Source organism: Pituophis catenifer, unplaced genomic scaffold (genome assembly GCF_029215685.1).
Source record: "Pituophis catenifer annectens isolate HBS135680 unplaced genomic scaffold, rPitCat1.0.hap2 SCAF_3, whole genome shotgun sequence".
Taxonomy (NCBI): Eukaryota; Metazoa; Chordata; class Lepidosauria; order Squamata; family Colubridae; genus Pituophis; species Pituophis catenifer.
The window spans coordinates 202,383,491-202,401,015 of NW_027256883.1; the positions used below are offsets into that span (position 1 = coordinate 202,383,491).

At 43.4% G+C, this 17,525-nt stretch overlaps 1 protein-coding gene across 1 annotated transcript in view; it reads left to right on the forward strand.

Moving 5' to 3' along the window:
• Window positions 1–1,439: 1,439 nt before the first annotated feature.
• Window positions 1,440–17,525, forward strand: part of PHACTR3 (phosphatase and actin regulator 3) — a 305,125-nt gene continuing 289,039 nt past the window's right edge. Inside the window, exon 1 of the mRNA XM_070940101.1 lies at window positions 1,440–1,548. Coding sequence (XP_070796202.1) covers window positions 1,440–1,548 — 109 coding nt within the window. The remainder of the gene's footprint in view (window positions 1,549–17,525) is intronic.

The window sequence follows — 17,525 nt, forward strand, 5'->3', positions numbered from 1 at the left end:
TAAATTCGGTAAAAATAAAAAAAAATCTGATTTAAATCAAAAAAATCCGATTTAAATAAAAAAAAAACTGATTTTTTTTTATTTTCTTTTAAAAAAAATCATTGATTTTTATCCACCCTGCTATGTACCCAGTCTTCTCTTGAGATGGGGGAAAAAAAAGGGGCTGTTTAGGTGATCTCCTAACCTCCTTGTTCTCACCACCCTTAAAACTTTCCTCCTTTCCTCTGTTTCCAGGAATGGGCTACATTTCACCCAACAGGAGGAATCTGATGGCTGAGCCCATTTTCTGAGCCTGTAAAACTAACCTTGTGATACCTCACTGCCACAACCTTCACCAGGCTTCACCCAGTCCTACCTAGTCGAATTTTTTAGCAAGTTGCGCCAACGCAGCAACCGCCAGATCTTCACGGGAGCTGAGTCGAGGGTGTGTGTGTGTGTGTGTGTGTGCGTGTGCGAACGGTTTCCAGGAGTCCAGGAATGCCCCTGGAGGAGTCCTCTTGAAGGGCTCGCCCGCTCCGGGTCTGGCCTCCGGGAGCGCCATCACTCTCCGGCCCCTCCTTCCTTTGCCGGGGAAATGAAGAGGTGGGAAGGACTTCCTTCCCACACACACACACACACACACATACATACATACATACAAACGCACACACAGGCGCGCGCGCGCACAGACACACTCGCGCTCTGGTTGCCTCCTTCCCTCCTTCTTCCCCCCTCCTCTTTGTGCAGTGCAGGTAAGCTCCGGGTCCTCCTCCTCCTCCTCTCTCTCCCCCCTCCCCGTGATGTCACACCTACTCTCGCAGGGCATGATGGGAGAATCCCACTGCTTCCCAAGAGATGCGCTAAGGAGAGCGAAAGACTGAGGCGATTCGGAAGCCGAGGCAGAGCTTCCCCAATTCCTATTCGGCTGCTTCATTCCACCCCCCCCACGCCCCCTCTCTTCTTCCAGCCTGGCTGCCCTTCCCCTCCGCTGCGGGGGAGCCCTGGGGGCCAGAAGGGAGATCCGCGCCTAGGGGGGCGGTGGCGGTGCTCTGCCCAGCCTCTTTCTCCCTCTCAGCCCCCCCCGTCCCCCCGCTTTTCCCCTCACCTGCTTCCCACCGAGGACCTGACTGGCTTCCTTTGAACGGAGATGCCCGGGAAGAAACTTCTCCGCCGCCTTGAGCAGCAATAAAGAGCCGGGCGGGTCCCGGGGCTGTAGCCCCCCCCTCCCGCTTTGCTGGATGGTGCCAGCCGAGTGCCGGGCAAGGCGCCGGCAGGAGGGGCTGCAACGCCAGGATGCTCCGGGTGTTGGGGCTCCCGGGCTGACAACGGGGCCCCTCCGCACCGCAGGCCCCCCTCCCGCCTGGTGACCTTGGATTTCATGAAGGCGCCCCCTCCCCCCGGCCTCTGAAGTCTGCTTGCCTCCCGCCCCCTTCCTCAACCCCCCCGCCCCCCCACCTCCCATGGCTGCCTCGGAGGAAGGGACCGGCTGCTTGTTCCCCAGAGGCCGGTCCCAGAGCGACCCCAGCATCCTCGCTGACACCGCAGGCACTGGAGGCCAAGCGCGCCCAGGTAAAGCCGGGGACTCTTCGCGGGGTAGGGGCGCGGGGGGTGGGTGGGCGAGGGGGGACCGGTCGTGGGGGCTCCGGGAGATGGATGGAGGCGGGGGGGGCGGCGTGGGACCGGGCCTGGCTCGTGGCCCGCCGATTCGGCAACGGGAACTGGTGGGAAGAAAATTTGGGATCCTCTTTACAGCAGCAGCAGCTCCGGGGGTGAGAATAGCGATGCAGTGACTGAACTGTAAATAAGGTTGCCTGGGAGGAAGGAAGGAAGGAAGGAAGGAAGGAAGGAAGGAAGGAAGGAGGCTCCGGCTGGGGCTTCGGAAGGCGGAAAGGTCGCCGGAAGCCGCGGGGAAGGCGAGCAAGGAGGAAAAACCTCCAGATCCCTCCCTGGGGATTTCGGTCATCCCACACGGGGCCAAACCCATCCGGATCTTTTGTCTGGCTTGTCCGCGGGAATCCCTCTTGTCTTGCGCGGGCTTTGCTAGGGAAGCAGGGAGGAAGGGACTTTTGTCCAAGGAAGCCCCGAGGGAGTTTTGACAGCTGGCCAGATTTCTGCTCTCTTGCTGAACTGAACCAAGAACAGGGTCTTTCTTCCTCTTCTCCCTTTCCCTCCCTTCCTCGCTTCTTTCTTTCTTTCTTTCTTTCTTTCTTTCTTTCTTTCTTTCTTTCTTTCTTTCTTTCTTTCTTTCTTTCTTTCTTTCTTTCTTTCCTTCCTCCCTCCCTCCCTTCCTTCCTTCCTTCCTCTTCTCCCTTTCCCTCCCTCCCTTGCTTCTTCCTTCCTTCCTTCCTTCCTTCCTTCCTTCCTTCCTTCCTTCCTTCCTTCCTTCCTTCCTCTTCTCCCTTTCTCTCCCTCCCTTGCTTCTTCCTTCCTTCCTTCCTTCCTTCCTTCCTTCCTTCCTTCCTTCCTTCCTTCCTTCCTTCCTTCCTCTTCTCCCTTTCCCTCCCTCCCTCCTTTCTTTCTTTCTTTCTTTCTTTCTTTCTTTCTTTCTTTCTTTCTTCCTTCCTTCCTTCCTTCCTTCCTTCCTTCCTTCCTTCCTTCCTTCCTTTCTTTCTTTCTTTATTTATTTATTTTCCTCCCCCATGCTGCTAATTCACAAGAGGCGATTTTAGGTGGCGAGATCTCTGCTGATCTAGCTGGTTTTAGAAAATGCCAGCCGTATTTGTTTAGCTTACAGCCCCATTTCTCGCTCATGCCAACCTTTCCCAAGGATGTTCAGGGCCAAAACGACAAGAGCTGCTTCCTTAGGAAAAAGTGGGCTCGGCTCCCCCAGCCTGCTCTGTGGCCTTCAGAACCACAGCCTAATCACCCTCTTTCAAAACAGGAGCGCCTGAATAGGATTCCTTAATACTAAGAAAAAAGGGGCCGCAGCTGGGCAGATAGGCAGACATGGCTGGCTGCCTTAAATCTCCTGGCTGGATATCACATATTGCTACTTACCTAGGCAAATAATGAATGCCTCAGTTTAAGTCAGGGCATTCTTGATTTACGGTGCAGCAGAAAGGGAGAGAGAAGAGGTCAAATAAAGCAGAAGGGGATAAGCTATTGGCATGAGGTTTCCATGGAGACAAAGGAAGCAGAATCATAATTAAGCTACAATTTCCACTCTGTCATCCACTCCGGTGTGTGTGTGGGGGAACCACCCTACATAGCAAGAAAGTATAATCTGGAGTAGACGACCATACACGAGAATGGACCTTATGCATCCAAACAATACTTTCTATTTGCAAGTCAGCGAGAATAATTATTTCACCCACTGCCAGCTTTTCCCCTCTTTTGGAAGGCTAAACCTGCTGCCTTTGGAAAAAAGAGCCAGTTTAGTCTAGTGGTTAAGACACCAAAGTAGAAACTGGGAGACATGAGTTCTAGTCCCACCTTAGGCCTGAAAGCCAGTTGGGTGACTTTGGGCCAACCAATCTTTCTTAGCCTATCTCACAGGGGGAAAATAGGAAGAAGGAGTATTAGGTATGTTCGCTGCCTTGACTTATTTATTACAACAATAATATAGGCAGGATGTGTGTGTTTTTTTTTTTTAAATGTCCCAAGAATGACTCACCCACTTTAGCAAAGAAGCAACCACAGTGGTATGCCTGAATGGAAAGGGCAATCATGATGTGTCTTTGCTATCCCAGCCGGTTTGAGTAATAGTACCATTTCTTGGCATTTATGCAGTTTATTATTTATTTGGCTGGATAATTGGCTTGCATGGCAGGAAACACATTGAGGGGCAGTTTGCTAGAAGGAAAGGCTGGGAACCAAAAAGGTGTTGGTTGCCCTTCTGGATTCAGGATCTTGGTTAAAGGTTAATAGAGGCAAAGGCTGGGCAAACAACCTGCATGTATAAGATTCTCCCCTCCCCCTCCATAAGCAAGCATAAAATGCTCTGAACCACAAATATCACAGCCGGATTACATTTTGCGTTGCACTCCTTGCTCCTACCACATACTTTCCATTTTAATTTTTTGGAGTCTAATGGTTCTTTCTCTCTCTTATAGATGGTTAGTATCAAATTCTGACTGTTTAGATTGATTGCAAGATTTATTTATTATTTATTTATAGGGGTATAGAATAGTAGCTTCCTATTGAGGGGAAAAAATAAAAGAAAAGTACTTTATAAATAACTTCTGCTTTGTTTTATATTTTAAATGGCCTATCCTGAATTTCTTTATGCATATTTTCCCTTTGCTTTCTAGCTCGGCGTTTCAACTCCAATCTGTTCCTCCTTTGCAATGTTGAAATATGAGCCCAAAAACCTGTTTTATGTCTGATTTGAACCAGTGAAACACTAGTTCTCTTTTTATTCCTGACAGTCTTCACGTTGGAGGTTTTTGCTTATTATATTTTGGTCCTTTATTCTGTCCTTTTGATAGCGTTGCTTGCCAGAAGATGCAGACGTGTTAATAATGAATACTGACAGCTTTTAAGATCCATTTACCACAATCAAATAATTTATGATCCTTGTTGCTATGGCTTTTTTTTTTTTTTTTAAAGAGAAACTAATGAAAGTAGCTTATGAATCTTTGTAGCCCAGCTATGCTGGCATACTGAGTCATGGAAACAAAGAATGCTAGTAATCAAATATATTAAAGGCTTTTGGGTTTTTGTTTTTTTTTACTGTAAAGAGCAATAGGTTGTGAATAAGTGGAATCTTTGCACGCTTAATGTAGAAGAAATGCAGTCACCAAACTTCAGTTTCATTTACTTTTTGGCCACTTTGTAGGTTATAGAAAACAAAGCTGGCATGTTTGCAAACTGAGTATCATGATGTAGTGACACTTGCAGGGAATTGCACTGCTACTTCAGAAAACATGTTGTCTGTCTAGAGAAAAAAATAAAAACAAGGATCACCTTGGAATCAGTCCACTCCATCAAAAACGAATGCAAGAAATTCAGCCTACTGTGGTGGCTTGACTTAAGGGTTGTCTTTTCTCCTTAAGCCAGAAACTTAATAGTATGGGTTATCTGTGGAGATTTTCACTCATCCAGGTCATGGTTGTCTCAAAGGTGCTTATTCTAAGCAACTGGACTATTTTTTCTGTGAGGAAGAAGAAGAAGAAGAAGAAGAAGAAGAAGAAGAAGAAGAAGAAGAAGAAGAAGAAGAAGAAGAAGAAGAAGAAGAAGAAGAAGAAGAAGAAGAAGAAGAAGAAGAAGAAGAAGAAGAAAACATTTTGCTTCTCATCCAAGAAGCTTCATCAGTTCTGATGGTGGGGGATAGAAGGATAGGTACTCCACCATCCAGTCTCAACTATCAGTATCTATCCTTCAATCCCCCCCCTGGAACCATCACAACTGATCAGTTATTTACCTTCCCTACCAGTTCTGAAGTGTGTGCGCGTCACATGTGCGCGGGGACCCTCTGCGCATGTGCAAACCCTTCTGTGCATCTGCAGAGGGTAAAAAAAAACAGGTTACTTCCTAGTTAAAACCAGGAAGTAATGACGACCGGGCAGGTGGGTGGAGCCTCGCGCTGCCATTGCTACCGGTTCTCCGAACCACCTGGCGCCATCGCTACTGGTTCAGCTGAACTGGTCCGAACCGGTAGCATTTCACCCCTGCAACTGATGAAGCTTCTTGAATGAGAAGCAAAACATTTTCTTCTCCTTCCTCAAGGAAAAAAAAACACCCAGTTGCCTCCCCCCCCCCGGGGAAAAGAGAGATTTTTTTATGACTGAAGATGTGAGAGGTGAGAAAGCATTTTCATTTTCCCCAAGAAAGGCTATATTTTGCACAAAACATTTACAATAGCTTGAGCTCTTTATCCTTTTTAAAAGGAATGAATTAGAAGTCCTTAGCGGAGCATATAAAAGCAATAAATTATTTCATAGTAGAGCTTCTCCAATATGTTTTCCAAAGTGCTTCGCTTTTTCAAAGCTGCCAACAAACAGCAGGGAATTATGGGAACTGATGTCCTGCATATCTGCTAATGTGCCAGCCTCAGGGAAGGTTACCATAAATTATATGGAATGAAAAAAAATTATATGAGCCTACTTCAGAACTTGTAGGTAATAAAACATACATAAAATCAAATAGTTTAGTATGCAGTAGCAATAAATGTTCATATGTCCATCAATATCTATCATATCATTTTTTCCATAACCAATGCAATGTCCTTCTTGTATTACAGACTAAGAGTACAGTTTTCCGTAAAGATTCGGGCTTTATTCTGTAGTGATTTGACAGTGTTTAGAAGCTTAAAACAATGCTTGCATTCCCATTTATTCTAATATAATTTCAATAAAAGTCCCATAGAAGGTAATAAATGCAATCAATCAATTATTGTGAAGGCTGGATTTGTTTTATTTGGAAGGATGCCCACAGTAACCTCTAATGCTATTTTGTCAACATCAACTCATTATGGATTGGTTACATATTTGAGACCTGTCATTGTTTTGATGCATTTGAAGCATGGGACCATAACAGAATATTCCTGCTTATGTCCAGCTCTAGAGTTGGGAGGGAGGAAGAAAGCGTGGAACTGTCTGGCAAAATAATGGAACCGTTACAACATCTGTGTTTTTTTAATTTGGGAGACAACATAAGAAAATGGCAGTGGTAAAAGAAAGTTTTATACAGTTATGCATAATGGAAACAATGATTTCTACCTCCTCCCTCCCTCTGGAATTTTGGATGATTTGTTAATGGATAAAATAGCTTTAGGGCACGAAAAAATGGTTTACTGTCAGATTATACAGTACCATTCAATTTGATCGAATGCTATTTCTTTCTAGCTATGTATACATACAGTATTTATTTATTTATTTTATTTTATTATTCATTTTTCTATGCCATCCACTCTCCGAGGACTCTGGGTGGCTTACACCAAAGACAGTATACTAAATAGCATATTGCCCCCAACAATCTGGGTCCTCATTTTACCCACCTCGGAAGGATGGAAGGCTGAGTCAACCTTGAGCCGGTGAGATTTGATCCGCTGATCTGCTGAACTAGCGGTCAGCTGAAGTAGCTGCAGTACTGCACTCTAACCACTGCGCCACCTTGGTTCTTTATGGAGGTTTTAATAATTTAAAGTAAGACAAGAAAACTACTGTGTTTCCCTGAAAATAAGACTCTGTCATATATTTTTTTGAACCCTAAAATAAGCACTTGGCCTTATTGCCATGCGCTCAAAAGCCCGATTGGGCTTATTATCAGGGGATGTCTTATTTTGGGGGAAAACAGGGTAGCTATATTGGACTGCAGAATTTACAATGAAACACTATGAAAAACAACTGTCATTGTATATAAGAATTAGGAAGAATAACATCTGATGAAATTATTAAGAAAGTTCTTAATAATGGCTTCTGTAAAACTACTTTATTTCTGCTGAGTTTGCACTTATGTTTTACAATGGAGTCCTCTGAATGATTGCAATAAGATATTCAAGTTTAAGTGTTACTAAAATTCTTATTTCACATGACCAGTATAGGTTTGCTTTAAATTATCATAATGTATGAATTATATAGTCTTAGGTTGAAAGACTGATTTTTTTTTTTAGGGAAGATGCTAGGAAGAGAGACTTCTTTTGGTCTTTTTCCAATCACCAGTTAAGTATATTCAATACATGACCAGTACATGTAATAATTTTCTGATCAATACATAAAAAATAATAATAAATTCTTAATTGTTAGAAATCATAGCCATAACCCTAAAATGGCAAACTAGAAACAAACAGTAGTTGGAAAATACAGTACTAAATGTGTGAAAACTACAGTGGGATTTATTTATCATTATAGTTCAGGGCTGTCAAACTCCGACTGTTGTGGTGGAGCTGGCGGCAGACTCGAATGATGAGGAGGTTGGGGAGGAACTTGGGCCAGTTCTGGAGTCTGGGGAAGGCTCTGATGGATGCTTTGCATCAGACGCAGAGATAGAGCCAGAGCCATCCGACATTTCCCAGCCACAGGAGAGACAGCTGCCTTTGTAGGCTGAGATGAGTGAGGAGGAAGAACAGCTGGGGCCTGTTCCAGATGCACGTATGCACAAAGCAGTTAGGAGAAGTGAACAACGGAGGACAAGGAGTTGACTTGGGAAGCAAAGCACACATGGACGCTGAATGGCCCCTCCCTGGCTGTGGAATAAATAGAAGGAAAGGGGAGTGGTTGTCCTAGGACAACAGTACATATTTCTGAAGATTTTGCTCATTGCGTTTAGTGCCACAAAAACTGCTTGCCAGAGCTTAATTTACAGCCTTTCGTTTGGGGAGCTCACAGACTTGCAATTATTGCAAGGAACCAATAAGGTCTGTACTGCAGTTAACTCCTTGAAGGACTATTGTCTGGACTTTTCGGTGGGTGAATGCAATTAATTCAGAAGAGGTAAATACAGAGGGGTTTTTCATGACAAGGAGTCTGTTTCTTGCTTCTGCTAAGGCTGGATCAGAACACCAGATGTGCCGGATGTGTCACGCCCTGGCCATACCCATGCCTGGTTTAGCTAAGGGGGAAAAAAAAGTTTGATACTCCTGTTATAGTTAATAAAATGCAGCTCTTAAGTGAATCAAGTGGCTCTCCTCGTAAAATTCCTGCTTTTATCCTATTTTGACTTTATTTTCCAAGCCATGCTCTTTTTAGAAAGAAGAAAGAAGCCTTACTTTTCTTCCTCCTCCTCCTCCTCCTCCTCCTCCTCCTCCTCCTCCTCCTCCCTCCTCCTCCTCCTCCTCCTCCTCCTCCTCCTCCTCCTCCTCCTCCTCCTCCTCCTCCTCCTCCTCCCTCCTCCTCCTCCTCTCTTCTTCTTCTTCTTCTTCTTCTTCTTCTTCTTCTTCTTCTTCTTCTTCTTCTTCTTCTTCTTCTTCTTCTTCTTCTTCTTCTTCTTTCTTCTTCTTCTTCTTCTTCTTCTTCTTCTTCTTCTTCTTCTTCTTCTTCTTCTTCTTCTTCCTTCCCCCCATTGTCTATCCACTGCAGAATGAAGGCCTCTTCTGCATGTTTCCAACCGATATGATCCTGAACTTTCATTTGCCAATTGGGCCTCCAATACTTGCTGATGTCATTGATCCATCTTGTTTTAGGTCTCTTTCATGGACACTTTTTTATCAACTGGGATTCATTCTATGACTGCCTTGGTCCACCTGCCATCAGTGCTTCTTACTATGTGACCAGCCCATATCCATTTCAATTCTTTTACTCTCTTGATGATATCGTATACTTTTGTTTGTTCTCTAATCCATGTGCAGGTCTTTCTATCTTGTCTTGTAATGCTGAGCTTGTATCTTTCCATGGCTCTTTGTGCCACTCATTTTGTTTCGATTGTAAGGTTGGTGTCCATGTTTCACTGGCCTATGTTAGAGCAGGTAGCACACACTGATCAAAAACTTTTCTCTTCAGGCATAGGGGGGAGGTTGTTCTTGAAAATGATGCTTAGCTTATAAATAACTTAAAGTGGTAAACATACAACAGCCCTGTGAGATGGAATGGCTGGCCCAAAGCCACCCGGCTGGTTTAGTTGATAGTTTTGGACATTCACATCATTCTGACTTTGCGTCACAGTTTTTTTTTTTTTTAAAAAAATATTTTTGCAATATTGGCAGCCTATTTCTCATCAAAATTTAATGGGTAACCCTTTGGAGAGGAGCATTAGGTCAGTGATGGAATTCATGCATTCCATGTAAGAAGGTTTGGTTAGGCCTTGTCCTCTCCAGTTTGCTGGTGGGAAATACCAAGCACCCACAGAAGAAAATATTTCTAGCTTTGGTGTTCTCTGAACTTGATTCTTTTCTTGTAGATATTTCATTACCAAATTAGATAACACCATCGGGTGCTAGCCTGATTCTATAAAAAAACAACCAAGCTCAGAGAGCATCCAATAGCCCAAGGTACTATGACACACGATACCAAGTGATTTGTCAGACCCAAAACCAAGTATGACACATGACAATTCTTCCAAACAGAGTTCTTTATTATATTAGACCTATAGACAAAATCTAGCCAGACTGTGAAACTCTACTATCAGCAGCTACAATATGCTTTGTGAACTATTAGGTAGAGGCTGTCTTCATCCTCTTTCTCTGACACTATAGCATCTGGACTGAGTTGCCTCTTACTCCTCTGGAATAATCATTTCATTACATTAAAACAATAATGGTGGTTATTATGATGCTAAATGATTAACCACTATGTTACTTTCGTTTCAGGACCTGCTTTTTTGACCAGGGGTGGGATGGGGCGGCCTGTCAGGCCTGGAAGCCATCTTTGGTGTTAGGCCTTCAGACCTGCCATGTTTACTACTGTGGTAAACTGGGAGGAGGGATTGTATGGAGCATGGGTGATATATAGTCATAATATCATATATAATGAATAGTCAAGTTCATAATATAATGAACTTTTCTTTGGGCGGGGAAAACCTGGAAGCTTTCAGATTCGGGTTTTCCCAGATGTGCCAATATGACATCTCTAATAAAATGTAGCTTTGAGTAATTTCAAGCCTCAGAGTTTTCTTTCATTGGGGGTGTTACTTGAAACCCCAACTCAAACTGGTTTCAAGGTAGGAACAGGAGGTACATTTGGTCAGTGACAGACCTTCCATTCTTTTAGGAAAGGAAGGAAGATGGAATTATAGATGAGGCCTTACAGAATCTCTTCCTCCTACTGGGGAGTCTTAGTGAAGAGAACAGACAGGAAAAAGTGCTTCTAGGGAGTGTAAGCATTTTGGAATCACCCATGTGTACAAAAGCTCCATATGTTACAAGTGTTTACATGGTGTTCTTCTCCTCAAATCAAAATCTGGGTAACCAGTTAACTTTTGTTTCTTCTATAAATACTAGCTCTTTGGGGGATTAGATTCATCCTGGCTGCTTTCTGCTATTATTTTATAGCATTCTAGCTACAAGCTAATGTCTGAGTGACAGAAGCCACAGGTGATGAATACCTCTTCCTTCTCTTCCATTGGAGGGAAGAGTTCCTGCTGTTTTCACTTCTCATTGCTAGTCTGTTGGCTTTTATATATGGAATGAAGGGATCCTTCAGATAGGAAAAAAATGGTACAGCCCAGCCTTTGTCTCATTAGGAATACCTCAAAGGCCCGAATGCATGAAATCCAGGCATGGTAATCCAATGTTAAGAGGGACGCGGTGGCTCAGGGTCTAAGACGCTGAGCTTGTCAATCAAAAGGTAGGCAATTCAGCGGTTCGAATCCCTAGTGTCCCGTGACGGGGTGAACTCCCGTTACTTGTCCCAGCTTCTGCCAACCTAGCAATTCAAAAGCATGTAAAAAATGCAAATAGAAAAATAGGGACCACCTTTGGTTGGAAGGTAACAGCGTTCCGTGCGCCTTTGGCGTTTAGTCATGCCGGCCACATGACCACGGAGACGTCTTTGGACAGTGCTGGCTCTTTGGCTTTGAAACGGAGATAAGCACCGCCCCCTAGAGTCAGGAATGACTAGCACATATGTGTGAGGGGAACCTTTACCTTTAACTCCAATGTTAATAGTGCCCTTGGTCAAGATTATCATCCCCCTTGAGCAAGGGTTAATTCTTCTTCTGTTTGTGGACCTGAAGCCCTGGAGAAGGAACATGAGTTGATTCCATTACAGTACAGGTAGTCCTCCGCTAGGACTAGTTGCTTAGCCACCATTAAAAGTTAAGACGGACCTCCCCAGAGCCACTTATGACCCAGGTTCGAAATTCCAACAGGTTTCCTCCCCATGATCACATGATTGCATTTTGGGCATTTGGCAACCACCCCTCATTTACAGCCATTTGTAGTGTCCCACGGTCACATGACCACAATTTATGATGTTTTTGTACTGGAAACTAGCATTTACTTCCAGGTTCCAGCAAAAAAATGCCCCTTGATGACAATGGATTTGCTTAATGACTGCTACAAAAAATATCATAAAAGTGGGTGAGGTCACATGTTGACCTGTTTAATGACCACCAAGACTTACAAGCATAATTCAAGGTTCAATTACAGTTGTAAGTCAGGGACTACCTGCACATTATATTGGTAACAAATCATTGTTAATTAATTCCGGGAAGTGTGATGAGTACCAAAAACGATGAGTATCAAACAAATTTTTCTATAAGGAATAATGTAGTGTGTCACAAAGTCACCGGCACTGACAAGTTCTAGCTTGTGTATTGAGTATCAAACAAATGATGTGTACTGGGATGGAGTTTTTGCATCAAAATGCATTGAGTACCAAATTTGATGAGTTTCAAAAGAGTTGAGTACCAAAGTACCACCATATTCAGGGGTGGGTTGCTGGGGTTTCGCAGGGGTTCGGGAAAACCTCTAGCTAAGATTCTGTGCAGTTTGGAGAACCCCTAAATCCCACCCCTGGCTGGCCCTGTCCACCCTGCCCCTCCCCTCCCAGGAGTCCCCATATGGTCCATTTTGGATGCAGGTAAGTGCAGGGCATGCACGGAGGCTCAGGGAGGGCGAAAAATGGGCCTACCAGAAGTTCAGGAAGGCCGGAAATGGGCCCATTTCGAGCCTCCAGAGGACCTCTGGAGCCTGAGGAAGCCGTTTTCACCCTCTCGGAGGCTCAAGGAAATCCTTCAGAGCCCGGGAAGGGCATAAATGCCCCCCCACGCTGTGGTACAGGAGGCCAACTAGCCACACCCACCATGGCCATGCCCACCCAGCAACCGGGCAGGGAATCCCTTGCTAAAATCTTTGAAGCCTACCCCTGGCTATATTTATGTTGACTCCACTGTCCCCAAGATTGAAGGAGAGAACAAGCTACCATATAGTAATGGTAAGGAGGTGTAGCAATCAGGATGTTGTTCTTGATGGGATAGAGGTTTCTGCAAATGCTCAATGATGGCTAATTCTTGATTCAAGCTGCATAGCCGCAACCTTATCTTGAGGTGACTGTGTTATCTTGAGGCACTGCAGAGGAATTATATTGAGGCAAATTACCACAAGATGACCTTTGTCTGACATTTTTCTAAGCAGTAACTCCATCTTGGATATAATGATAGTTGTAGTGAGTTGCATCACAAGTTCAGTAAATGTACAGTTTATCAAGAGGTTAAAAACAAAAAGAAAAATCACCTTATGGTGAGTTTGCCCCATAAAGAAAAGAATGCAGGAAATTCATCCTGTAGATCAGTTTTGGTGAACTTTTTTGGCACCGAGTGCCAAAACAGGAGCACGCACACGTGGGGGAGCGCCGAAAACTGGAAAAGCAGCTCCTTAGCGCACACATGTGGGAGCTCCAGAAACCGGAAGAGCAGCTACCTGGCGCGCATGTGCACACGGGGAAGCTGATCTTCTGGGTTCCAGTGCTCCCACACGTACAAAGACCAGCTGGGGTACCAGAACACGGAAGAGCAGTGGGTGACAGCTGGCGTGCCCCAGAGAGATGGCTCTGCGTGCCACTTCTGGCACACGTGCCATAGGTTCTCCATCATTGCTATAGATGGTTAGAAAACAGAAGCAGAAGTTAGTAAATTTATAATTAAGAATGATTAATAGAATAGAGTTAAATGTATATATAGATATATATAAGCATAACATTATAAACATTATTATTATTATTATTATTATTATTATTATTATTATTATTGGATTGTATTTTATTACAGATTAAATTATATAGAATGATCAGGAGTGAAGATCATATTATATATACAATGAAAATAATGGCTATAATTAAGGTGTATAATATGTGTATTCAAAAGAGATTTGATACGGACAGTATACTGTCATTGCAGAAATGGAAATGTGATGCATAACAAAAGAAAAGGCATAATAAAAAATTATATTTATATATTATACATACATACACACACATGCAAGAATGCAGGAATTCATCCTTTGAGGAAGCTTGGTTTAAAGGTTTTCCTTTCCCTTGTCAAAAACGTAAGGGTTTTTAATGTCGTTTGACTATCTGTATAAAGGAATCATTCTCTTTAGTGGCTGACACAAGAATTCTGTCACAATGACAAAAAAAAAATAAAATAAAAATAAAATAAATACAAAGATACCATTTCTTTAAGGATAAATGGTTCTTTATCACCTTTCCCCCAATGCTTTTGGCAAATTAGCCCTAACAACTTTATTTCTTAGCATCTGGCAGATCATTTGGTTCTTGGATCTGGCAGTCGGTTTGGTCAATGGCACTCTTTTACTTGCATTGAATTAATATTCTACAGAAGTTCTTTTAAAACAAAACCCCTTCATTGCGAAGTAGATGAACTTTCACAACTTCTGCTGTGGGTTCCTTGGATCTTATTTAAATCACGCTAATTTTGTGCTGTTTTCTTTATCTTATAGTATGTCTGTGACATAACTACTAATGCTCAATATAATTTTGTTTGCGGAAGGCACCAGCGAGAGAGTGTATTAGAACTATGCCTTCCTAAATGGCTTCTCAAAATGATCCTGTTAAATAGATTCAAGCAACATGCTAAGCACTAAACTCAGGTTAACAAAACCCAATTGTAGTTATATAGACGGCATCCAATATGCATTAGAGCCAGTTTGGTGTAGTGGGTAAGACACTAGGCTAGAAACCAGACGACCATGAGTTCTAGCCCTGCTTTAGGTATGAAACACAGCTGGATGACTTTGGACGAGTCACTCTCTCTCAGTTCAATCCACTTTATAGGGTTGTTGTTGTAGGGAAAATAGGAGAAGGAACGAGTATTAGCTATATAAGCCTTCAGTTATTTATAAAAAAATAATAAAAGTGCGATATAAACAAACAAATAATCTTATGGCTAGATTTTGACCCTAGATCATATTATAGGAAAAGACAGGCAAAGACAGTGGATGCTTCACCATGAAAATGCTACATTAAGGTGTAGCATCAAATTGATGAAGATGCTACCACATTCCGCCAGGCCGGACTATCAACACAATAGTTTTAAATTGGGGTATTTAAATTTATTGGGGTTTTAAATTTGAGCCACTTTATTTAATTATTTTAAATTTTATATTGTTGTTTTGTCTGTGTTTTTAAATAGGCTGTACACCGCCCTGAGTCCTTTGGGAGAAGGGCGGTATAGAAATAAAATTATTATTATTATTATTATTATTATTATTATTATTATTATTATTATTATTATTATTATTATTATTATTATTATTATTATTAAAAAGTAACGTTCTGCATTTAGGCAAGAAAAATCAAGTGCATAGGTATAGTGTAGGTGGTACCTGGCTCAATAGTAGTTTGTGAGAGGGATCTTGGAGTCCTAGTGGACAATCACTTAAATATGAGCCAGCAGTGTGTTGCAGCTGCCAAAAAAGCCAAAGCAGTCTTAGACTGCATTAACAAAGGGATGGAATCAAGATCATGTGAAATGTTAATACCACTCTATAATGCCTTGGTACAGCCACACTTGGAATATTGCATCCAGTTTTGGTTATGATGTAAAACAGATGTTGAGACCAGGGGTGGGTTCTACTTACCTTTACTACTGGTTTACAACGAGATCGTGCACGTGCGCTCGCTTCGCTCGTGCGCGGACCTTGCTTCTGGGCATGAGCAGAAGCTTCTGCGCATGCTCAGATCACTTCTGATGATGTCAGGGTCGGAGGGCGGAGCCTCCTGCCAGTTTTACTACTGGTTCTATAGAACCAGTCCGAACCGGGGGCAAGTCACCACTGGTTGAGACTCTAAAAAGGGTGCAGAGAAGAGCAACAAAGATGATTAGGAGACTGGAGGCTAAAACATATAAAGAACAGTTAAAGAAATCGGGTATGTCTGGTTTTAAATGAAAAGAAGGACTAGAAGAAGAGGGAGCCAAGCTATTCTTCAAAGCACCTGAGGGCAGGACAAGAAGCAATGGGTGGAAACTAATCAAGGAGAGAAGCAACTTAGAACTAAGGAGAAATTTCCTGACAGTTGGAACAATTAATCAGTGGAATGATTCCCAGAAGTTGTGGGGGCTCCAACACTGGAAGGTTTTAAGAAGAGGTTGGACAACCATTTGTCTGAAATGGTATAGGGCCGTGATGGCTAACCTTTTTGCCATCGCGTGCCAAAAGCGGGAGGGGGGAGCATGGGGGGGTAATTCAATGTGACCGCCCCCTGTGCATGCACACGTGACCCCCCCCACACTTCCACCACTTTTGGCACATGATGGCCCGGTGGGCCCGGTAGGCCTGTTTTTTGCCCTCCCCAGGCTCCAGACGCTTTCTAGGAGCCTGGGGAGGGCGAAAATGGCCTTCCCCACCTCCCCGAAGACCAGAAACTACCCGTTTCCCCGATTTCCGATGGGCCCAAAAGGCCCAAAAATCAGCTGGCTGGAGTACGCATGCATGCTGGAGCTGAGGTAGGGCAATGCTCGTGTGCCCACAGATATGGCTCCGTGTGCCACCTGTGGCACGTGTGCCATAGGTTCGCCATCATGGGTATAGGGTCTTGTACTTGAGCAGGAAGTTGGACTAGAAGACCTCCAAGGTCCCTTCCAACTCTGTTATTTTGTTATCAGTTTAAAAGTTGTAAATCTCTGTGATGTGTTTTTGTGAAACTGACTGACTTTGGCTGATATGACCTTTCTTTGGGAGGCAGAAAAACTGGCTGACTAAGAGAGGTGAAGCAAAGAATGGCAGAGACCTCTTTTGAATTTCCAACCAAGCTCCAGTACCCATAATGAGATGTTTCTTTGTTGAAGCAAAGCACGTTATACGAGCACAGTAATTGTGCTTGGCTAATTTGGACGTGCGGTTTAACAGATTGCATCAGTGAAACTTCTAAATGTCCCAAGTTGTAAACTCAGAAGAAATTGCTATCCAAATTGGCAGTGGAGTTCCTTAAAGGTCATGGAGGCATGGCTTTAGGAGAGAAAAAAAAAGTCAAAGAAGTCTCCGGTTTAGTTCTCAGCATCTTCACAAGTGACTGAGCTTGAATTTCAGGCAGTTTCTAATATGGCTTGATGGGGCTATCACCCCAGAACTGGATTTCTGTAACTCAGATCTGGTAGCTCTTAACCCTGAATTCTTGTTTTTCATCCTGACGATCCACTTTTCATTCTTCCTGAACTATTCATAGACAATGAAAAAGGGGATCAGACTCTGAGGCATTCATAAGCACTTCCCAGCAACTCAAGGCCCTTCAAAATGTAATTGAGGAAGGAGGGATTGAGATGAGAAATGTGATAGGAAAGTATTTAACCCATTTTCTACTCTAAAACATCATGAAAGTTCCCATCCTTCCAGATTTCAGACCCATGCTTCCCAAACAGGCACAGATATTGTCCTTGATTTACAGCTACAACTGGGACTGGAATTTCCATCACTAAGTGATGTGATTGTTAAGTGAGTCCCATCCATTTTATGACTGTTTTTTCCATGGTCATTAAACAAATCCATGTTCCATCATTGACTTTGCTTGTTGGAAGCTGGCTTGGAAGATTGCAAGTGACAATCAAAGGACCTCAGGATTTTGTAAATGCAAGCGGGTTGCCAAGCATCCAGGTTGCAAGCACATGATCGCAGAGATGCTTCAACGACTGTAATGTGAGAATCAGTCCCAAGGCACTTTCTTCAGCATTGTCATAACTTCAAACAGGCACTAAATGAGCCATCAAAAGTGGAGGAC